At 45.2% G+C, this 25,058-nt stretch overlaps 1 protein-coding gene across 3 annotated transcripts in view; it reads left to right on the top strand.

The window, feature by feature from the left end:
• SEPTIN9 (septin 9) overlaps positions 1–25,058 on the top strand; it is a 992,168-nt gene that overhangs the window by 432,788 nt on the left and 534,322 nt on the right. Inside the window, exon 1 of one of the 3 annotated variants that reach the window (XM_078654634.1) lies at positions 1,387–1,901. The exons of the other annotated variants lie outside the window; for them this stretch is intronic. Coding sequence (XP_078510760.1) covers positions 1,847–1,901 — 55 coding nt within the window. The 5' untranslated portion in view covers positions 1,387–1,846. Of the gene's footprint in view, positions 1–1,386; positions 1,902–25,058 lie in introns of those variants that run through there. 3 annotated transcript variants of the gene reach the window in all.

Raw genomic sequence — 25,058 nt, 5'->3', positions numbered from 1 at the left:
TGTATGCGCATTGTAATAAAACGCAATAGGATACTACAAGGGGCTTGAGTGTACTCCGTCATGGCCATTCTAGTACACTCCTACACACTATGATTCCCATGCAGCAAGTCTGGTCACAAGTGAGATTCCAGATCTCGCTGCTATGGGGAAGACCCTGACGCTTGGCCCACTGTGTGTGACATTGGGCATCTAGTGGGAGCAGATCTTGCGCAACTATGCATTATTACTGCGCAGCAAGGCCCTCGTGGTCGGCAGGAGAGACAATATAAGGCTATGGGGTAGATTGGAGGTCCTGAGCATGGAATAATGGTTAGCAAACATGGGCTGGTGTGTGCAGACAGACAAGACACTGTAAGGCGCAAGGTTACTGTCAGAAATGTGAAAAGGTGTGGGGCCCATGGAGTTCCGAGGCATGGACTAAACGTGCAGCAGAGACAAGAAGGACGGAGGTGGATTTTCCCCTCAGTCCTGGTACACGTATCTTTGGGTGGTCTTTCTATATCAGGAGGGGGGATGGGAGATTCATATTGTGTATATAACTCCTCCTTTTTACCAGGGTGTCCGGTGTAACCATCTAGTCTGTCTGGTGAGAATGTGGATTGTGTACTGGAAAAGTTTCGGACCATTATTTCACCCTGTTATATTTTTCATGGTTCGGACGATTGATGAAAACTTACAAAGATGTACAATAAAAAAAAGCATGGTAGGCCCAGGGTTGAACGAACTAGACTTAATGGTACATGCCTCTGGCTAAGAGGGAATGAATGGATGGTGGAATGACCACCCCACTATGAAGAGGATGTTTGGCACAGTGCCAGTGCAGATTCAAAAGCGTCTCTTGTAGGCACCTTTGCTTCTGTCGTCTGACCTGCCCTGTTTCACTTCCGGTGATATCCTATCCACGAGTTATGGTGTCTTCTACATGCTGTCTTGGGTTTGACACCCAAGCTTAGATGCTGCTGAGGCGCCAACTGCTGTTGCTCGTGTAGAGTTTGGTGTATCGAGAGGCTCATGGGCTTGTTTTCCCTCTAGAGAAGTTGGTGCAAGAGCCCAGGTGAGCATGGCCTGGGTACTCCACTTTTATGCAAGCGGTGGGGGTGCCCAGCTCCAGCTTGTGTTTGTCTCGTGGTTGGTTCATGCCTGATATGAATGCTCTAGAACAGAAGGAACTCGGGGACATCCCTAGGCGAGGTTTAAGGACGCAAGGATCGTGTTTGTCTTGGGCTTTTCGCTTTTCGCTTCTTTCGCCTCTCCCCAAAAGTGCTGAACTCAGCCAGGCTGCCTCCTCTGTGTGGCTCACTCACTGCGATCTCCAGGAGTGGCGTGACGGGCGTGTGAGTCAGCCAATGTGCAGGCAGCGGTGGGGGCGCCTGAGGGCGGGAGGGAGGCCCAGGGTGGGCAGCCCCCTCGCCGAATGCGATCTGTCTGCGTGTGTCCATGCGTAATGAGAGGAGTGCCCCTCTCCTCTCTCTCTTCCATTCATTCAGCCCACCTCTGCCTGCCTCCGGGGGGCTTCCGCCTCGGATCACGCCTGTGACGGGGGGTGCGCGGAGACCCAAAATAGAAATTAGAAAACAATCGCAGCCCGTGCGCCCAAAAGTCATCGGGCGCGCCTCCCGTGTCACTTCCTGATCTGGGATTTTCCTGTTTTTTTCACCCCGATGTTTTGCTTTCTTTTTTTCTTTTGAGTTATTATATTATTTTTTTGCAAAGCGGCAACGAGAAAAAAGGAGAGAAAAAAGGAGAAAATATTCGCGGACGTAATCAAAGAGTGGGCGTTCTTGCCTCTCTGAGACTGTTTTTAAAACTTTTTTTTCTGTCTTGGGACCGAGAGAGGGTGAGAAAGATGTCCGATCCGGCCGTCAACGCGCACTTGGAGGGCATCATCTCCGACTTTGAAGGTTTGTGAGCATTTCCTTTATCGATCCGCGATCACCAATTTGGGAAGTGTGGGGGGGGGGGGTCGAGGGAGTTGCGAGTGGGAGAGACTTGGGGCGGCTCTCGGCGCTGCAGCCCTGTGGAGGAGAGTTCAACATCTGGCGCTGCCATGTGCTTTATCCAGGAGACAGGGCAGGGCGATGAAGGGGCACACCAGGAGCGCTTACTGGGGCGACGGGCACGCGAATGAGGGGGCATGGGGAGAGGGGACGTGGTATGGGACAGAGACCTGTGGGGGGGAGGGGCAGTGCATTTGGAGGGACATTGGAAAGACAATGGCAGAGTACAGGGAAAATGTGAGGGGTAACCGTAAAGAGAAGCCAGGGATAATGCGTGATCTTCGTGTAGGTAGAGAAGGCAAGGAAGGCATGGGGGAGAACACGAAAGAGAAGGGGTGGCAGAAGCGCGAGACAGGAGAAGATGGGGTGTCGTGATGTAGTCTCACCGGTCGCTGGTCACAGGTCGCCTCTCCTGTAACGCTGTTAAAGTGCTGGCCAGGAGCGAGAGAGACCCCGAGAGGGGGGAGACGAGAGAAAGACAGCCAGCGTGCGGCACAGGCGTGGAGAGTGACATACAGGCCCCAGTCACGCCTGGTCTGCCCCTCCTGGCTGCGGTAACTCCAGAGACCCTGCCTGGTCTCCAGCTCGTTGTTTTCTCTGACACGGATCTCACTTCCCCGTGTGAGCGTCACCCAAGACCTGCCCTGGAGAAGTGGCAAGGACGGAGCAGTATATACATAGCTGCAGGCTTTCTTAGAAACATGTTTTCACGTCTTCCTTATACGTTAGGAGGGAGGGAAGAGGGCCTCTTCCCATTGGCCACCTTGTACCCGCTGGCCCAGCCGGTTCATCTCTTGCTGCCAGCCTCGTCTTTCTGCCCCTCGCCGTCCAGTACATTGTTATACGTTTGTATTAACTTTAGAAGTGCGAGAGCCGAGTGAAGGGCAGCAGGGACCAGGCGTGTGTGTTGTGCGTGGGTTTCTGTGTGAGGCAGTGTCTCTGACCTTGCGTTTAGGGTTACCAGACCATGGCTATAAACGGACTAGACCCGGTGCATAGAGCTACCATGCCGACATATATGCTATAGCGACCAGGCCCTTCTTATAAGGGGACCAGGACATGTAATAAAGAGAAGCCATTTCTTTCACTTAGGAGGTCTGGGCTCTGAATGCGTAGCTCTCACATCCCCTGTCACGAAGGTGATTTTCAGAGAGCGCAGACTTTTTACTAACACCACTGAGCATGCTGGTACTTTAAATCTTACCGTTGTCAGTATGAGCCTGCAAGCCCTGGCATGCTTAGTTTTGTTGTTTGGAATAGGAGGACTTGCTCCGTGTCACTCATGACATAGGGTCAGTTGACAGCGGTGTACAGCGGTGTGAATGGTGAGAAGTTAATAGTGTCCGACTGTGGGTGAGGCGCTGATGTTAAAAGGCAAGACACTGGACGCTAGATACTGATTGGTGTAAAGTAGGACACTGAAGGGGGAGATCAGACAGATGCATGGTGGGACCCAGACACTGAATGAACATAGGTGGAGACTTGTTTTATGGGAAGAATTAATGAATGGCAAGAGATGGGCGTTTGGGAAGGAGTACACTTTATTCTGACGGACAGCCCAGTGTGCTGCAGGTGAAGCACTGTCTGGTGAGAGGCTGTGTTTGTGGAATTCCTCCCCAACTCATCAACAGTGTATCTTGCAAACCCCATCTCCTCAACAGTGTATCTTGCAAACCCCAACTCATCAACAGTGTATCTTGCAAACCCCAACTCATCAACAGTGTATCTTGCAAACCCCATCTCCTCAACAGTGTATCTTGCAAACCCCAACTCATCAACAGTGTATCTTGCAAACCCCAACTCATCAACAGTGTATCTTGGAAACCCCAACTCATCAACAGTGTATCTTGCAAACCCCAACTCCTCAACAGTGTATCTTGCAAACCCCAACTCATCAACAGTGTATCTTGCAAACCCCAACTCCTCAACAGTGTATCTTGCAAACCCCAACTCATCAACAGTGTATCTTGCAAACCCCAACTCCTCAACAGTGTATCTTGCAAACCCCAATTCATCAACAGTGTATCTTGCAAACCCCATCTCCTCAACAGTGTATTTTGCAAACCCCAACTCATCAACAGTGTATCTTGCAAACCCCATCTCCTCAACAGTGTATTTTGCAAACCCCAACTCATCAACAGTGTATCTTGCAAACCCCAACTCCTCAACAGTGTATCTTGCAAACCCCAACTCCTCAACAGTGTATCTTGCAAACCCCAATTCATCAACAGTGTATCTTGCAAACCCCATCTCCTCAACAGTGTATTTTGCAAACCCCAACTCATCAACAGTGTATCTTGCAAACCCCAACTCCTCAACAGTGTATCTTGCAAACCCCAACTCCTCAACAGTGTATCTTGCAAACCCCAACTCATCAGCAGTGTATCTTGCAAACCCCAACTCATCAACAGTGTATATTGCAAACCCCAACTCATCAACAGTGTATTTTGCAAACTTCATTAAAGACAAGCTCGCTTTCTGGGAAGGGGTAAAACACAAAAGGGCAGGGCGTATTATGGGTACTGGGGATGGAAGTACTCAAAGGAACTCTATTAAAACCTGATGAAGAATTAAGCTAAATACCTAACATGAATTACCGCAACAAAAGGTCCACCTGGTTTCCCTGGTGCACAGAGACTGCCAATTTACACCTATGTCAGATGATTCCTTCAGTTGCAGAGATGTTGAGGATGCTGTGTTCCTTCATAGGAAGTCCCATTATCTGTGGCTGTTACGATTTTAGTTGTCACTTGTGGCCCACCCAAATGAGTTGATGCACCACAAGGCATATGGGCAAAAAATGAGTTTTTACATTTATAAGGAGGTGGAGTTTCAGGAAGTGGCATGGCCCCAGAAGCCCTAGCCGGATAGACGAAATGTGGGATTCTAAATGTGTTACATTTGGAGTCGAGGGAATAAGATTGATGTTCTTATTGGTAGGATGATGCTATTGTGAGAATTATGGTTATTTTGTGATAGGCAGGGTGTGTTGAAATGGGCAATATGTGCCTCAGTGGGCAGGACAGGAAGTTTTGCAATGAGTAGAGTATGTCACGATGTGCAAAGATTCGTGGGACATTTTGAAGTTGACTGAGCGTGCCACAGAAACTAGGACAAATGAGAAGCTGGGTGGGTTGAGGGGTTGAATGCAAAAAGACTATTTTTTGCGATTGGCAGGATGTGCCGCAAGTAAAGTAAAAGTAAAGTCCACATTTGTGAGGTTGGTTGGCTGGATGTATCCCAGCAGGCCTAATGTTTTGATATCAGCTGTTTCTTGTGATGTTCAGTTTCAAAGAAAGAGGAATGAATTGACATAGGCATACCAGTTTGTACTTTGGGACATTAAGGGTGCTTTTCATCAAGGAAGATGAACACTTATTATCAACAGGATTGGCGTTACCTCCATTTATTGTATCTTTGGCCTGTGAGATATGGCAGCAGTACGAGTGATTCAAATGGTGGCAACATTTGACTCACTGGTACTTGGTGCAGAGACCCAGTCTATGCCACACTGGCTGTGAGTGGAATAATGGATAGAGGTGAAACCCACATAACAGTCTGCTACATAGATCTATTTGTAATGAAGGCATGAGGTGGCTCATTCAAGAGTTCCTTCTGATGACTTTGGAAGGCCTGCATGTCTGACCTTTTCATTTATCTCGGTCCAGCATGCTGCAGGCGCCTTTCTTTTCAGGCATGATGATCCAGATGTCCTTTCACCATTACCTCCACAGACCTTTTCTAAAGACCTGAATGTCTGGAAAATATGTAGACCGTATATAAATCTAGGTTTCGTTTCTCAGATGTTCTGCTCTGTGCCCTGATAACCTTTACCTTTTAAGCTGTGGGAAACAGGGTGGCCATGCGCTTTATTCTTATGGCGAGAGATTGGATCCTTTGACACCAATACCATACAATCATTCAATCCTATTAGCGGGTGAGTGTGGAATTCTGTGTCCTAGTGGACAGGCGTGATGCCAGTAAGCACACACCAGACACCCCCTACTGTTCACCAAACCTGAAGTCTTCCAAAATTATTCTTAGCTGAAAAATCTCCAGTTTTGTGAAGTGGGACATTTTTCAAAATGTTTATTCCCACTCAATGGATTAACTTTTCCCAGAGCATCTGTTCGCAGAAACATTTCTAACAAAAGCAATTCTGATTGAAAATTATGCAACAACAAGACGATACTTCAATCAAATAGGAGTATGCAATGTTTTAGAAATCAATAAAAGCTGTATTAAGAGAATTTCAGAAGTTTCCAAACTTTAATAAACATATTTAAAAATATGATTGCCTACTCTCTAAAAAAAACTATAATTAATAGATATTTTAACAAACAAGCATAATATTGTAGAAGCAATTAAGGAGTTTTGCGAAGTGCACATTGTAGATTACGTATTTAGGTTCATTGGATGGTCCCTAGTGAGAAGGGTACCTTTCCTTTGGGCTGTAGAAACACTTAATAAATCCAAAAATTGAAGAAAAAGAAATTGGGAAAAATGTTTTCCCGAATACTTACAAAAAATGCAAATTTGCCAACTCGCTGTCTTTTCAAAACTCGGCACAGCTACTAACGGTTTAATGAAAAAATGTGTTGCCCCCTAATCATGCAAACCAAATAGTCATCCTTGGTGGAACTGAAACCCCATAACACCAGTGCTGCCTTTATTTCCAAGCATTCTTTGGAGTATAAGCTCTTCGATTAGGTCCACTAGACCCTTGGCTCTGGCATACAGCCATTTTGTTAGGGTCATTGGTTTCCTTGCCCCACGCACCTCCGCACAGTTCAGCAGTGGGTCTGGAGATCCATAGCAGACATAGCAGCAGGGAAACTGAGAAAGTCTATATTATCCTGGTTAATTGTATAGAGCCACCTTATGCCAGCAGGATGGCTCAATGATTTGGACGCTCTCCGATAAACATGCAGTGATCACCAGGTCATGAATCTGAATTCCAGTTGCACTTCTGGAAATCTGTAAATTAAGTACCAATAAATTGGGTAATACCAACTCATGTTATCTGCAGGGTTAGAATTTTCCTACGGGCAGGTAAGAAGTGCTAGTTAAACTACAAGTTATTGTTTAAACTTTGCCTCAGAATACCATGGGAGGATATGAGAAGGAAAAGGAGAGTAACCAGTTTCTGGAACACCCTGGCCTTCCTCCTTAATAGCAAAGAGCCGAAGACACCACTCTGTAAAGGTACTACATCATGATGCAATAACAGTTAACTCCTGCGCCTGCAGCCCAACCACCTCTCACATCCCTCGGTGACTGCATCTTTGCCTTTGACCATGTACAGCACTCTGCTGCATTTTGGCAAGGTCCACTACATAGAACCATACTGAGAACACAGCAGAGGGCGCGAAGAAGCCGCCTATTGAATGGATTGATCTTTTCCCCAAATATCTCATTGGGTAGAGTGGTGGTGCATTGTGGGTAGTCAGCCTTAGTAGTTTGATTGGAAGGCAGGAAAGGATGAAATAAGAGGGACGACGAGCAACAGGAGGGGGAACGATTTAGAAATCAGGTTCAAGCTGACAGTGCGAGCGTTCAGGGCCTGAATGCTAGTTGAAAGTACCCGTACTTTGTTAGAAATACTGAGGTTGGCCAGAGAGAGAGAGTCACTGGGATGCAGGAGATTTCCTCTAGTACCGCTCTGACAGCAGTGCCCACAGTAAGAGTTTTCATTCAGCCTCTCTTGAGACAAGTCAGTACATGTGGGACCATCTGAGGAGAGGGTGGTGCTACAGGGTACTCTCTCCTCATTTGCACAGACGCCTGGGTTTCTCGGAGGATTGACGCATCTTGCTTTGGAAAGGGGGAGCTTTATAGGATGCTAAAGGCTTTGCCCCAGCATTCACATAGCCTAATTGTGTCTGGACTGGGTTCCTTTAAGAAGCATCTCACCCTAAGCTGGCTGGCAGATAGCTCCAGTGTTCCCCTACACGCTTGATTCAGCAAGGGCATGCACTTGTGTTCAGGGCATGGATTCCTTATAGGTCTGCAACCCTCGGCACAGATTCCCAGCATGTCACTAATCTCACTATTCATTTCTGAAATATATTGCAGTTGGCACTAAGGAGGGCTCGGGTGGGGCAGCCCAATCACTTGTTAGCCTGTCTCGGCTGGCCCTATGGCCTTCCTACAGGCTTCTTCCTAGTATTTTCTTTGGAAATAGAACACATTCTGAATATGGCGGAAGGCAGCTGTATCGTGTTGATAAGCAGTTAATAGAGATCCAATCAGCGTTTTGGTTTGACTTTCCCAGGCTTAACTTGGCTGTGCTCATTGGTGTTGTTGTCATGGTGTCTGCTACAGGGTGAGACCAGGGGCACGGTTGAAATTAAATCGAGGTGATTTAAAGCAAAAGGAGAGTTGTAATAAAGTTATGTTATGTTATCCACTATTTGTAGCGCGCACAGATACTCGGAAGTGTCCTGGCTCTGAAGCCAATATGGAGGAGAAAGGATGGCGTATATATACCCTGGCTGGATGATTAATTAAAAAGCAAGGTTTTTAACTGCTTTTTAAACAGCCTAAAGTGGTAATAATACTGATTAGAAGTATAGCTGTCTCATAGACTGCTCTGTCTCCTAGGGCCTACACAAGAGGGGTTAGGTACACAAGTAGATGTATACACAGGAACAGGCATGGGCGAATCCTAGGTACGTCATGAGTGGTCAATCCCCACCTGGTGTATTTTGTGCAAGCTTTTCTCAGACATCACCCGGGGTATTGAATCCATAACCAACCATAGAGTTTTGCATTTATGTAGTTTCCCGGAAAGTGAGTGTATCTTCATGAATGGTGCAAGGTGAGTGAGCTAGTATAAAATATAACATTAATTGAATTGTGAATATGTGAGCTGGGAAGGAGGCGTGTCAGTGAATAATTTTAGTGGAGTATGCACACCTGACCAGATCAGTCTTAATTCTAGCGTCCTTCCCAGCTTGCTAACTAATAAAGTACTTTCTGTGTACCATTGAGAGTAATCCGTTTATATAGAGAAGACCCCCATGGCTATCAAACCCATACACTCAATAGGGATACTACATTTGGACAGTTTCATCCACTCATTACAGTAACTGCCTCTGTAAGACCCGAATAATTTACTGGCAAGACATGTCCTGGACTATTGCGTCCACTCACTGATGAGACCTTATTTGGAGTGTTACTCATGCATGACCTTACCTGGTTTATTGTGTCCTCTTTAATGAGGCATCACTTGGAGTGTTATATGATGTCAAACTTTTGGATGTATCTGCTTCAGACCTACTAGTATTCTAGGTTTAGGGACATGCCAAGCACACTCCTGAATCTATTGATTAGACACTGCGCATTAAAGTAGCGCATGCTGCATTCTACTGTTGAGACGGCCAAGCCTTGCAATGAGGACAGCCAAGAGGCACAGAGGGATCTCTCTTCTGAAGAGACATCCATTTCTGTTCCCATCTTTTCACTCAAAGGTCATGGGAACCTAAGTCTCTGAATGTGGTTCTATATTCCTATGAAGTGGCCATTGCGATGGTCCAAGTTGCCAGGATAAACCTGAGTCCACTAGTCCTACACAAAATGGACTATTACAAGATCCAACTCCACTCTTAGCTTTCCCAGGTACTCACTCTCCCTCCCAAGAAGTTCTTAATTTTGTCACTCATAGCCAGTGGGCAGATTGCTCACATTGTAAAAGGCCCTTCTGTATATTTCCTGTTGGAGTCTTCAAACCCATCCACGCGCCAGCAGTATCTCTGACAGAAGATCAAGATCAGAGAAATTGTTATTTTATCTACTGCTTCAGACCGCACTTCAGCTATGTCAAAGCGCTGTAAATAACTGATGTTACTATTAACCACTCATGCTACTCAATTCACATTCCTTTGGGAGGGTAGACAACTGTGTTTGCCTTGCGGGATTCGAATGATCATCGCTTTGTTCCAGGGGAAAATGTTCAGCTCGTTGAGATGTCTCTCTGGCAATGTCCTATATCACCTTTGAAATAATCCATATGACTCCTCCTCCGTCCTAAGGATTTCACCATCTTGCAGGCCCAAGAAAGCTCTATGGACTTATTATTATTCTCTCACCTTCACTCTCAGAATCAACATGATTCTGGCTGTGCTCATTGGTGTTGTTGTCACAGTGTCTGCTACAAGGTTTTACAGTCTGCCTCTGGTCCAAAATGTAACTGTTACATTTCCTTATACTGCCCAACACGCCACGCTCATTTTCGTATATGGTTACCTTCTCACAGATTTTGTCCCACATATGGCCTTTAGTAACCCGATAAAGGCCACCTCTCCTATCCCTGAGATCACTACCAGCCCAACTCCTCAAAGTGACCAACTTAAAAAAAAGTGTGAATGGTAGGACAGTTATTTCCATCTCCACCTAGAAGAGTTGATGTAAATGGCTCAAGTTGTGCTGTACAAAAGTTAATAGCACTTACCTCCAGCACCCCAACTAGTGACTGCATCATGTTCTATAAAACATTTCTGTTCATGATGCTCAACAAGAAATGCACACAAAACATATGAAAAAGATGTGCAGAACCAGTATAAGTCTTCGTTTAACACTCTCTCCCTCCCTGCAGACACTTCTTTCTCTTCTTTCAGTTCCCTTAAAGACCCCTTGTGAGGCTTCTATTTATTAGGACCATTCACTGCCCCTCTGCTTGTAAATGAACTTCCTGCGGTACTTTTAAACGTAAAAACAACTATCACGCCAAGTGATGAGTCACTGGGTTTATTGGAGTCCCTTCTCAGCTGTCATCTGAAGGGGCTGTGTGCTCTCGCATACTAATGCACTCAGTTATTTTACTGGCACTTCCGTAGTGCGTAGATCACATTTAGGTCATAGAATATTTCGTTGAAAGGGCTGTTGTGAGCTCGGGGGTACACAGCTATATGGTATACCTGTGCTGTGTTGGATGTCATCTTTGTGCTTCTTTTGTTGATCCCACAAATGGTTAATGAGCCTATTGATGCTGGTTGAGTGATGATTAAAGATGCAAGGTCAATGTTAACATGTGGAGGGGATATCACTTCGGAGCAGCAAAATGGAGGCAGAAAACTCTTTTACTTCCCATTTGTTTATAATTTTGGCTAATGCGGATCTGTCTGTTGAGTACTTTCTCTATTTCTCAACCTGTATTGTATAGGAATCATAAACTTGTGAGCTAACAGAGGTAAAACTGCAGAAATCTCAAAGTTTGACTGAAAAAGCCTACGTGGGATTGAATGTGGGTTGGGTGTATTTAAATTTTGCCTGGAGTGAGGTGTTAAGGGGTATTGATATTACTACAAGTGCCATATCTAAATGTTGGTTTCTAGGGGCTTCAGGAAGCTCTGCAGAGATAAGCAGCTTCTAGGAATATCAGCAGAATGACTGACAAGCTAGTTCACTGCAATGCCCTACATAATGGCCATAGACAGCTAGATGTCAGCCTGTGTCCCAGTCACCTTGCTGAAGCACCTCCAAAATGTGCCGTGGGAGTTGTGTTGGATCCGTGAATCCCGCTGAAAAATGTAAAAAACGAAGCACAGTCTCCTGTGCTTTGTTTAATTGGGCCCCCCCAAGTGGGCGAGATCCAGCAAGCAATGGAATTAATAATGCAGGGGCCTGTGTGGGGCCCACAGTCCCGGGGACCCCCCTGGGACTAATACATTAAAATGTGTAGAGGCCAGGCACCCCCACGCTGCCCCAGGGACCGCCACCTCCCTCCATTAAAATAAATTTAAAAAAAGAAAGAAATGGCCTGGCCCCAGGGGATGACCCCGGGGTCAAAATCAGCCTCGGGAGAGTGGACCATGCGGTCCCCCTCCCTTTTAATTTAATTTTTTTTAAACGGGTCAGGCTCGGGGGGGGAGATGGGTCCCTGGGACCAAACATGATCAAGGGAAGAGGGGCCACACAGCCCCTTCCTGAAATAAATGAATAAAATCGGAAGCCAGCAACTTGCCTGAGGCCCCAACCCCTTTCTCCACTACTCTGCAAACACGCATCCTGGTGCACTCTTGGTTGGGGGATGAAATCGCCTTTGCTGCTGAGGGCCTCAGGACTAAAGTGGACTTCATTCTCCAAGCAGCAGTGTGCCAGGAGGTGCGTTTGCAGAGTGGTGGTGAAAGAGGGCGTGGCCGCTGACCACCTCTCAGCAATCCAGCCGTGTGGGACATACTGGAGGTAACAGGTGGGCTAGTTGGCCCCTTAGGACCCTCAGCAGCGATGGGGACTTCATTCCCCCAACCAAGAGCACGCCAGGAGGCGTGTTTGCAGAGTGGTGGAGAAAAGGGGCATGGCCTGCTTTCAGAACTCAATAATCCTGCTGCGTGGGACTTACTGGAGGTAATTTGAGGGGTATATTCTTCATAAATCTTTTATTTTCATACAGGATTAAAACACAATTAGGACAATCAAAAAATGTGTTGAGTGAGGGAAAAACTGGTCCAAGGTTAAGAACAATCCATGGGCCGAAGCTAATTTAGGTGAAACCAGTGTGTTCCTGATTTTCCAGACGAGCAGATGCTAGGAACCTGAACACCGACTGATCTGGGCCAGTTTTGGGTTTGCTTGCCAACCATACTGGTTTTACCTAAATTCGCTTAGGACCATGGATTATTCTTATCCTGGAGTATACATGTAAATATTTACCTCATTTGATAGACAAGACGTTAACTATATGCAATATTAAACGTAATTGAAGCGCTCTAGCGATCCGATAATCTGGTACCAATTAATTTGACTGTTGGGAATGGTTTTTCCCTCACTCAACAGATATGAGGAGCTCTGTCTGCTCTATAAAATAGATAAGCTTATGGAAGTTTACCGTATTCGCGGTCACTCCTTTTCTTTGGACTATTCATTGTCTTATCTAACGTACAGACTTATCGTGCCCTGATGAAGTCCTTTTGTAGCACAAATTTTGTAGCACAAAACGCTTCGGCTGTTCTTTGATCGTCCTGATTGTTTTAATCCTGTATGAAAATAAAAGAAGATTTATGAAGAATATATTCGTGGACATGGATTTAAAAATTCTTTGTCTGGGTCTCTGGTGGTGCACCTTTGCTTTGGTTTCAACTGATATTCCTGTATTGGAATTGCATTGTGACAGTGGGTGCTTTACAGTGTGCACACGAATTAGTGGGTAGTTCCAGAATATGCATATAGAACATAGGGATAGCGGGTCAGGTGTTGTGGCATATAAGGTTCCACTTTCTAGCTTTATTCCTTGTAATTGGAGGGGTAGTTGGCCCCCAAGGACGTCCTTGTAATAAGTGAGGTCATAAGCAGTGCATTGCGGGGATATAAGTTAAAGTTAGCTCAGGTAACTATAACTGCTGAATTTCACTGGTTTTTTTTTGGGTGAAATCTGAGCCTAACTGTAACGTCCCTGTAACCGTTGTTTTTTTTCAGTGAATTGTATATATATATCAGAACGTGCCCTGCAATAATTTGCAATTGGGGCTTCTTTTACAGATAATGTTGACAATATTTGTCACACAAAGTGCAGATCAGAAATCCACGCTATCAAGCGCTGCTATGTCATACTTTACATTGGATTGGTCATACCTCTTTGGAGACCAGAGCAATGGTCTTCCATGTACTTCTGCCACAATGTAGGCTCTAAACGAGTACAGAAAGCCTGATAGAGATTTAGGAAAGAGTCTTAAGAAACAGATACTGTAATGGGGAACAATTAGTATCTAATTTGAGCAACTGGCAAAGTTAATAGGTCTTGCCTAAGGGACATAATGGCTTGGTCAATAGTTTTTAGCTGTGCTGTATAAGCATCATTGATGCTGTGCAGCGCGGATAAAAAGCAAACAAACAGAAAGAAGGAGCTTCGACTTGTCCACCTACATCGTTTTGTAGGTGCATGTGTGCACCTACAAAAGTATGTAGCTGCATGTGTGCACCTACAAAAGGATGCAAGCGCTTTCTTCTTTTTATTTACCAAGCCGAGTTGGATCGGTAAAAAAATTGGCTTTGTGCTTCCTGAGACAGCTGCTCAGAAATTCATGCAAGGCACTAGCTAACCCCAGCAGCTGATGTTGTGTAGCAATGAAGGTGCTTTCTAGCTGGATGTTTTATTATCTTTGGGTAGAAAATTGAGCTGAAGCATTTTTTAGGTGTCAGCGTTCACAGCTATGTTTTGAAGCTTTGTTAATAGGTGATTGTGTGCAGTGCTGGTCTTTAGGAAGCACCAGCCATCAAAGGAACGGATTTAGTACAATCTAGGGGACCCTGTACTAGGGTTGGTACACGTCTCGTAATGCATGCGCCATCTGAGTGCGGATGGATGCACCTAAGTAGGCTTGATATTTCTTCAGACTTGGCCGCTTACTGCTACCCACTAGAGAGATAGTTCTAGGATGAGCTCATAGTATGACAAGCATTGACCAATGCTACATGTTTGAGTTTTATATGTTGGGCTGCAGTGTCATGCGTTTGAATCTGAACCTAGAGATCCCCCGATCACCAAGAGTTCGCTCATTGGTGAAATTAAGATGTACATGTTGTTGTAGTAGTCAAGTCTTGTTGTAGCATTGTTGTTGTAATTGTACTGATGTATTATTGTAGATGTACATTTACCATTGTAGTATTTAGCTGAACGTGTGCTGTAATGTTATTAGTGGCATTTGTTGCATTTTAGTTGTTCTACTGGCATTGTTGGGTGGTTATTAGAGTATTACCCTAGTGTTGACATTGATGTGTTGTCTTTGATCAGTGTTTTGTAATTTTGCTGCTGTGGTTCTTTTACAATGCTGTAGTGGGGCTTGCTGCACGCAGATGGGAGAGTAGGGGCTGCACGGAATGGTAGGTATTAAGCGTCTCCATTAGAACAGTGATCTCCCTGCACTCTCTTATGCTACAGCAATCGTGCAGCAACATAAATACCAAACGCATTGGTGAATACCTTGGACAGCTGATGACATAGCAACACACAACAGTAACTCGGGTACCAAAGCGCTATTTAGACCAGACCCTTAAAGTGGGCTTCTCTGAGTCTGTGTAAGAACAGGAGACGCAAGGCTTGGTTTTCAACCATGAGTGAGTATGTCGTTTCAAAGTAAAAATATGCAGATTCATCGCTCACTCAACCACAGCAGGCTTCCAGCGAATGACCTGGGACATCACAGGAAGCTGCAGCTATTGTTTTGAAACTACTCATATCCTGCGTGAGTGTTTCTGGCGCACAGCCTATCGCGCGAGAGCAAAGCAAATCTCTGTCTTTTCGACTTGTAGGCACTAAATGTAGCCTCTCCCGTTCTTCTTGGCTTGCTGTCCCACAAACATTCTCTATTTCCTCATCTCTGTTGTTCTTCCTCTCTCCCCCGCCCCATTCCCATACCCTCATGTTAATATACTCCCCCGCACCCACTCCTTCATTGCTCCTCTGCAATTTGCAGCTAAGCCACCCCTCTTTGTCCTTTTGCACACTTCTTATTTTTTATTTACAACTCCAAGATTGGTATTCGCCATCTTGCATTGGTAAACATTAAAAAAAATCACATGATGATGTACGCTTGCACATTCATCGCAAATCATATATGCATTATTGTGTTTTTAACAATTTTGTTTTAATCTTATACCGATGGTGGACACTAAATGCAAAAACTATTTGCAATTCTGCGGGTCTGCATTAGCACAGCCAAAAGATGAGATCAGTAGGCTTTGCCAATGCTTATTGTAATTTGCCAATAAGGGCCCAGTTGTGGAAGGGTATGGCGCCTCACAAACGGCCCAATGTAAGGTGAGCCATTACCAGGCTCCTACCATGAACCCCAACTAGGGTGGTATCTTGAGAACAAGAGGAGGTGGATAGCTTCTTTTCTTGGCAAAAATGGCTGCCTAAGTGTTTACAGTATGCACCTGGTACCCAGATCGATCTAGTTCTCATACTCACTCCTCAAGTTCTGCTCTCAGAATTTCTGACTCTTTTCATGGGGAGAATAAAGTAGCATAATTGTTAGCCCATCACTGTCCGCCACTAACTTCATCCCTGTCCAGCACGGTAAGGTCTGGACAGAAATCAATATTTTAGATGTGAAAATATATATATATGAGCCATAGTGTGCTTCTGTGGTTCCAAAAGCAATGCCAACCAAGGTGTGAGGTTTGAGGTGGGGAAAGGTCGCGTTTGTAATTCTGGATTCTTTCAGATTCTCATATTTTCAAACTGAGCCAAGTTTTGACTCTGCTAGCACCAATTCTATTACAAAGTGAAGTTTCTAACAACATACACATTAATTTACTACAATCTGTCATCGTCTGAAAGTCAAAAAAAGTTTAAATATGATTTAGTTTTCCCATATCACAATGAAATAATGTATCGAAAATTTGATCATTTTGCAGAGAAGGTGACAACATTAATTGACCAATGGCCTACATGTCCTCCATAAATGTGGTTCTGAAAGTAAAAGGAAGGTACTGAGTTCAAAAGTCTCTCTCTCTCTCTCTCTCTCTCTCTCTCTCTCTCTCTCTTCCTTTCTTTCTGCGACAATATGTCTCCATCAAGGGAGTGGTTCCAAGAAGATATGGTGCATGTACAGTGTGAAGCTGATAACCACTGCAGCATAGGAAACATCCATTACAAATCAGTCATTACATCGCACTGCTTTTACAACCCAACTCCTACAATGCAACTGCCTTTACATTGCATGCCATTGCAGTGCATGCCATTACAACACATACCATTACAATGCATGTGATTATAAGTTAAGTAATGGAGATTTTTTAGTTTTAGGGTGGGTATGGGTTTTGGGGTAGATGGAAATATTCATTTTTACCCCTACGCTATCCAACACTTTCCCAACTGTTGCACCCACTGGAGTTGAAATAGTAATTTGTACCCCTACGCTATCCAACACTTTCCCTACCGTTGCACTGACTGGAGTGAGAATAGTAATTTGTACCCCTACACTATCCAACACTCACCCTACTGTAGCACTCACTGGAGTTGGAATAGTAATTTTTACCCCTATACTATTCAACACTTACCCTACTATTGCTGGAGTTGGAATAGCAATTTTTACCCCAACGCTAACCAACACTTGCCCTACAGTTGCACTCACTGTAGTCGGAATAGTATTTTTTACCCCTACACTATCCAACACTTACCCTACTGTTGCCCTGAAAGTATTATGCGTTGTAATAGTATGCGTTGCAATGGTATGCGGTGTAATGGATTTGGTTGTTATGGTAGTTTTAAAAAATGTGTTGTAATGGCATGCGTTGTAAAGTCATGCGATGTAATGCTAGCTGCAATGTAAAAAACGCATTTTAAAAGCATGCGTTGTAATTGTTTGTGTTATAACGTCATATATTCTTGTAGCACAGTTCCAGCTAGGACTTAAGGGTCATCAGTTGAAAGGATACCAGAGGGTTCAGCCTAGGGAGCAGGAACTGAACTGCAACTTTAAGATACACTGGAAAAAAGCAAATAGGCCTGGCTTGCACTTTCAGTTACGAGACAAAGCCAATGGTTTTGCCGATGCTTGTTATCAGCGGCACAGTGGCAGGATGACAGGGAACTGCCAGGTCTGCTGAAAGCTTGATGACTTGCCTAAGTCCTATAAGATCAAGACTTCAGTGCAGCCATCTTGCATTGACGTTATAAAGCAGAGATCTGGAGGAATGATGAAAGGAGTAACTGAGTATGTTGAAAAACAATAGCGGGCTGTAAACATGATGAAAGTGAGCCGAGTGCTCTTGAAATATGTGTGGCCTCCCAAAGTCTTGAGGGAATGAAAATATAGGGCTGCCATCTTGGGGCAGAAGATCGTCATTTAAAAAAGATACGGACAGCCATCTTAGGGTCAGGCTGTTATTCTAGCACTGACAAAAAAATGTACAAAGAAGTTACAATGCAATAAAAATAAAACGTTTACTTGTCTGTAGCATGCTTGAATGAGAATATGCAATAAAGGAATGTACTTTGAATAAAATAGTTCCTCATACATAAGTGGACGGTACAAGCAGTCAGTGGTACTAGGTGAGAGAGTATTAGTCCACTGGGTGGATGCCAAAGTCCATTCCCTTTATATGTTAAAGTACTGGGAGCGGTTGGTCTACCAGACTACTAAAACTGGCTGTAACTGGACCAGAAAACCTAAAGGTTTTGTGCAATCTCTCGTAGATCTGCAGGAATGTAGGAAAATCTCAACACTTGAGAGGACACCCAGAGTTTAGGTCGGTCTGTGACCAGCAATGACAGGCAGAGAATTCTTTGTGGTGGAGGAGTGGTTAGGTTGGCTTGTCATACGTTACAAAGCTCGATGGGTGGTAATAATCAGCCAGGGGCCTCTATTTCAGGAACACCGCAGCAAGCAGTAGATCACAAATTTTTAGGGCGAAAAGCCTTCACTGTTTACCTCTTTTGTTTGGTGCCTTTGAGGGTGTTTTTTTTTATGTAGTGAACTCAAGGTCTTACCACTGCTAAACAAATTCTTGGAAGAAATCTGATAATACACAGCTTATTCCACAGCCTATTGTTTTAGCTAAGTCTCAGTAACCAGAGTGACTTTAGGCGTTTGGAAGAAATTAGGGCATAGATTTTCATGCGTAGGCGACAGGAGGCTGTAGTATTGACATGTACATTTTTCGGACACTTGAGATTGACGTAGCCTTAGTGTATTGGGTGCCCTCTAACCGGTATAGATATTTTGGGGCCACATCATAAGATGACAAAGCCATGACATTTCTCCAAAATATCTGATCTTTAGTCCGGAGGGGAGATGGGTTGCACGGGTGCGAGGAATTTAATAGTGCCAAGCCTCAACATCAAGTAGCGGCTATTTGTTCTTGCAAGGAGGGGCTGGGAGATGGCAGGATATCCTGAAGCAGTCGTCACTGGGCCTGAGAAAAATTCTACGACAGCTGCTCTCCTTCCTATAAAATTATGTCTAAGAAATAGAGTCTTCAAGAGATTTATTTCATATCATCTAACACTTAATCCCATGTGAGAGGAACTGTCTCATGGGGAATTTGTAGGACCTAGCATGGATTAATTTTTAGTTTTTTAATGAGACGAGTCTTTGAGGGTGATATAAAAAAGCTTTAAAGAAAGATGTGTTTTGGGGAGCAAGATGAGGGCTGCTGCGTGTCCTGTTGTTCACATCGACACTTTATGTGGGAACAGGCACTCTCACAGGAGGCCTTGTAGCACACTGGTGCACAAAGACACTTTCAACACAGACATACCGTCCGCACACCCACAAATTAGAAGGCTGTACAGAAATGGGTAGCGCACTGCAGACCTAGAGCTTAACTTTCACAGTGTTGTTACACTTAGGGGCAGATTACGATGTCGTTAGGAAACTGTTTCGAACAAATCGGTCTCACAATTGTTTCCGGACTAATCGGGTCTTGCGAGTCCAAATCATTCAGTCGAACTCCCATTGAATTCAATGGGAGCCTGTGTCCCGAACAAGAACACTGGTTCCCATCGAAACAAGCATTGGCATAGCCAATAGCTCTCACCTTTGGGGCCTTATAAGTAACCCAGATTAAGTTCTCAAGTAGAGTATGCATGATGCGCAACAACAGGATCACTGCACTAGAAAGGACAAAGTGAAGCCCCAAGCATTCACCTGGTATGCTCCTAGGATGTACAACGCTATGCCAGTTCAGGTCTGCCAGGCTCCTTCTCTTTGCTATTTAAGCAAGACCTCATAAGAGGGTGAACACCTAGATTACCACCTTCAGAGACTTCCCATTACCATACCAGCACTATTTTACTCCCCTCAGCTCTGCCACACCCCTGGCTTCCAAGCACAATATAATTTATTTGTGAGTTTCCCATACCCACTGCAGAGCACTAGATTTACAGAAATACCAAATCATTGCAGATTATCAAATCCCATTATGCGTGTAGGAGAGGATTGTGGCGTTACAGCCAGATCTCCTGACTCTGAAACTGGGGAACTGGGTTTGAGTCTTGACAGTCATTTCAACATCCTGTAATTCTGGGCAAATAAATTATTCCTTCTGTGCAAAAAAAAAAAACTTGTGTAATATAGCTGATGCTCATGTAAAGTGCTCCAATACCTAAGGGTCGAGTTTGCGCTGTGCAAAACTTCAAAAAATAAAAATACATATAAAATCCTAAAGTTTCTACAGCTCAATTGCTATGAGGTCTAGGAAACAGCCAGAAAAGCTAACCCTGGGTTTAAATGGTAAACTGATATTTCTTCAGGAATTAAGTATGCAGCTGCAGGAACAGTGATCACCTAACAACAGTGGTCATAGACCCATGGCATCTGTGCATTTCTTACCTGTGGACAACATCATCAATTTGAAGCCTTTCTCGCGCTGAATGCTACGTACGATGGGACATAGTAGGCAAAAGCGATTCCTCAATGACAGCTTTACTCGCCACCAGACACATTGTTCCCTGCCCATCCTTGTCTTGGCGTCTTCTGTTGCGACCAAGGCCTTCGCGTGGACCCAGAAGATGCCCTCTGTGTCATGTCTGGGGTGTGCCTCGTCCTTTGAGGAGTAAACCCCACTTGTGCCTCCCAGCAAGGGCGTGAGGCAGATGGAGGACACAGAGAGCGTGGAGGAGTACGTTTGTGTAGTACTTCATGCCAGATGTGTAGCCCCAAAGCACTTTCTAAGCAGTTACGGGACAAGGTAAGTTAGGGGGAGTGGGTGCCAAGCCATGTCTTACCTGGACCGGAAACAAGCATCCTGGGACCGGTTTCGGGTCATTGACCCTCATCAGCCAGGCTATCTTGAATCCAGTGGCAAAGTGAGCAAGGGACCTACGTCTGGGCATACCCTGCCAACTTAGGGCGAACAAAGCGTTACCAAACCAGATCAGTTGACTGGTAGTGAGTGCTTGCAATGTTCAACACTCCGTCCGTCCCCTCTGGTTTTGCTTTGTTCGCCCTAAGTTGGCAGGGTATGCCCAGACGTGGGTCCCTTGCTCACTTTGCCACTGGATTCAAGCTAGCCTGGCTGATGACAGCTGATTAGCCAGAAACCGGTCCCAGGATGCTTGTTTCCGGTCCAGGGAAGTCATGGCTTGGCAGTTCGGGCTGGACTGTTCCCATGAGGCACAGGGTCAGATTGATTTGCATATGGCCACGTCTGAACTGGGGTGGTGGAGTGAGCTAAAGAATGATAATGGGTTACACCCAGATCAGTTGACTGGGGGTGAGTGTTTGATTTACTTAAGCGCTCCGTCCATCATCCCCTTTGGTATCGCTTTGTTCACCTTAAATTGGCAGGGTATGCCCGAACCTGGGTCCCTTGCTCACTTTGCCACTGGATTCAAGATAGCCTGGCTGATGAGGTTTATGAACCCGAAACCAGTCCCAGGATGCTTGTTTCCGGTCCAGGGAAGACATGGCTTGGCAGTTCGGGCTGGACTGTACCCATGAGGCACATGGTCAGACTGATTTGCATATGGCAATGTCTGAACTGGGGTGGCGGAGTGAGCTAAAGAATGATGATGGATTAAACCCAGATCAGTTGACTGGGAGTGAGTGCTTGCAATGTTCAACACTCCGTCCATCATCCCCTTTGGTTTTGCGTCTTTCTTAGAAAGACACACGCAAAGGCCAATAGTGAGAAAGCAAAAAAAAAAGTTTAAACTCCTTACTAGAAGCCTCGCAGAGCAGCGCATGCACGCTGGCTCAGGCAAGACCTAAAAAGGGGTGATTGGGGAAAACATTGCACCCTGTGACAGGCACACCATGGTGCCTTCCACATTGTGCATAGTTGGGAAGAGGGATCCCTTGGGTACCCCCATGGGCCCCAATCGGATGTCTCTGGGTGAAAGGGGGCCTTCAATGGGCCCCCAAAAACAGATTCCGACAGCTGTTTCATGTCAGGCAGACCAAATTCGAACAGCTGTCCGAATCGGTCATCGTAATCGCTGGTTCGGAAACTGTGTCCATAGAGTTGTACGATTCGACTCCGAAAGACTCGGCTGTCCAAATGCCTCCCAGAACCGATTTGAACTGTCTGAATGGTTTCCGGGTATCGTAATCGGTCGTTGGGAAATGTGTACGATTCTTACAGAAATAAGGGATCCAAATCGGATTCTGCTAAACCGAATCCCATTCGGAGCCTTTCCGAACGACATCATAATCGGCTCTAAGTCCTTCTACAAAAGAGCCATTACTAGTTGCACAGGATATGTCTGCTTGTTCGATCGTGGCACATTGTTAGTCTGTGGCTTCAGGCAGAGCTCTAGGTGCACGATCTTGCTGTGTTAAAGCAAGGTTGTCTCTATATTTATTCAGAGATGGCAATGGACTAGGGCTTTGCACTGGAACAATTACCTAATACTGTATATGGATGCTAGTGGCCTTAGATTGTAGCACAAAGACTGCAGAAAGAGGTTGTACTGCAAAGTGGCATATTCTCGAGTTTTACTGTAAAGGCAGTATTATTGATTGCACTTGGACAATAGTGTCTCATAGCTGTACATTAGGAGACCTTCTCAGGGGGTACGCATGGAAGATTGTGTCATGGACTTGTCAAAGGAGGACAGAGTACTGTGGTTGGGAAGTATGGGTCACCGCCTGGAGTTTTGCAACAAGGGTCTCCTCTTAGCACAATATAGTGAAGTGCACCTCTTGGGTCTAAACAGTGATGCCACTTCCTGTAATTCCAATTCGAGGGCAGTGTTGTGGTGTTGGAGATTGTATTATGCATATTGAAAGATGGATAATTGGCGTTTACACTGAGGGATGTTTTCTGGGGTTGTACAGTAAGAGGTGTACCTATGTATTATCTAGTGGGTGGCATGTACTGGGACGGACAAGGAGCAACTAAGAATATTTGCCAGTCAGGTAACTAGGAGAGAAAGTCAAATAGTGAGATTCATAGGTGCTGTAACTCTCCTGGGACCCAAGGCAGTCCTGCTAGTCTTACGGTCACTGTAAGAAAATTAATTGAAAATTCCTTGGTTATCTATTGACAACAAGACTGGTAAGGCTGATGGTCGCCACCAGATGGTGCATTGACACAAGTTGCAAGCAATACTGGTGAACAAGCATTGGGAAAGCCAATAGGTCTAGCCTTTGGGTTCTCTTGGCTATGCGAGTGCCTTTTCATCATGATATACAGCATCAGCAAGATGCTGTGTAACAAGATAAAAGGCTGATAAAAAAAAGGTGCATTCACCCAGCTGCATCATTTGTAGTCACCTGCTTGCTGTATTAAGCAGTGAAAAAATTATTTTAAGGCAGACAAGCTAGCAGCAATTTACTGCCTTTATCTCAGGAAAATACAAGAAATGCATTAAAAAAAAAGACCTCAAGTGGGGGAGGTGTCATCAACAGAGAGCTAGTGGGAAGGGAGAATCATATGGGCATAGAGAGCAACATGGAGTGCAGCGGAGGGGACTAAGATTAGTATACAATAGAGTCAGCAGGGAAAAAACAAATACACTTTCATGAGTGCTTAACATGATTAGGAAACAAGCATTTACAATGCAATGGTCTCGGCATTATTAAAGGTAGAGCTATTGGTATTGTTTATTGTTTTTTAAGTTTTTTTCTAAATCATAAATAAATAGCATTGTCTTTTTAATTTGCAATAGCTTAATCGTTAAATAAATGGCATTGTCATTTACAATGCTAATAGCGTAATCTTTTGCATATGCATAACCTATTGAATGTACACATACATAGCCACACACACATACAGAGCCACCTAGAGTTGTTCATTCACCTACACACACAGAGGCACCCTCACACAGACATTGGCACTTACACATAGAGTCACCTACAAAAAAAGCTATTTACACAGAGTTACATACCTACACAGAGGCACACATTCACACACACAGACAGAACCACACACATAGACAGAGCTACACACACAGAGCCACACACACACACAGAGGCACACACAAGACTTGACTTGACCACTATTTACAGTGGCGATCATCTCGGTTTTCCTGCCACCATGTGATATTGCATCCTCGTCTGGAGACCCTGTGATGGGAGCACATATCACACGGTGGCACCGTGTGAGCTGGCAGGTATGTTAACCCAGTCCAAATTGGGCAATCCCTTCTCGCTGTACCTCAGCCCCTGATCACTCACACCTTCCCTCATAGCCTCCTGGCCCATTCTTACTCACCTATTCGCCTTGTGATTCGGGTCCCTCGTCACGTGCATCGGTTTTCTTTGCTCACCCCCAGTCCCTTTTCCTTGACCCCAGTTATCATGACCTTGTCAGATCTCATTCTCAGCACTCCCATAGCCCGCTAACCATTTTATTATCTGCCTTCTTCTTAATAGCCCAGAGTTCACTGTACCCTTTCTTAAGGGTGCTATGGGCCCTGGTATAGGAAATGCCCCATCGCCTTTATTTTGGCTGAACTGAAAATACAGTCAAAAATGGAGTTCAATGGATCCGTAGAAAGCCCAACAGGGCCCTGTGCTACTACACCAGCTGCACTGTCGATAACTCCGCTTCAGCTGCATTTTACCTGACTTGTCACTGTCAACAAGCAGCACCATCGCGCTTTTACTGACACAACATGCCACACAGAAACATAACTCGCTCGCCCCTTTCTCTTCCCCAGCACCCTTAAAGTCTCTTCTCAATGCCCCAGCACCACTGCCCCCAGTATGTTCATCTGCCCGGAGTTCAGATAAGGTCTTATATATGTCGCCCATACCAATTGTGCAGACCTCTCAACCTCCAGTGACGGAGCATACAACTGAGGCATGAGTGTATGCAAGTGTGCAGAGAGGTCCCGGCGGCAGCCCATGACCGGTGCAAACAATGACCCGGCTCCGACCGCGATGGAGAACCGGGTCACCTCCAAGCATCGACCCGCTGACACAGGGCAGACGGCAGTCAAGAGGATCCACTGCTGCTGATGGCAACGACCCCCATCTCAGCAGTGAAAAGGCTAACTAAACCCTGCACTTATAACATTACAACCACATGTGGCTAAGTCCAATAGGCACGGAAATGTGGACTCGATCCCGATCCAGAGCCCCAATGACTCAAACCACCCGGGCCCATGGGCAACATGTTCAATGACACTATGAATAAATAAAATAAATACTGTGGGGAATGAACCAA

The sequence above is a fragment of the Lissotriton helveticus genome, chromosome 7, assembly GCF_964261635.1.
Source record: "Lissotriton helveticus chromosome 7, aLisHel1.1, whole genome shotgun sequence".
NCBI classification, from domain to species: Eukaryota; Metazoa; Chordata; class Amphibia; order Caudata; family Salamandridae; genus Lissotriton; species Lissotriton helveticus.
Note: the sequence above shows the minus strand (reverse complement) of the source record. Positions and strands in the feature narration are given on the sequence as shown.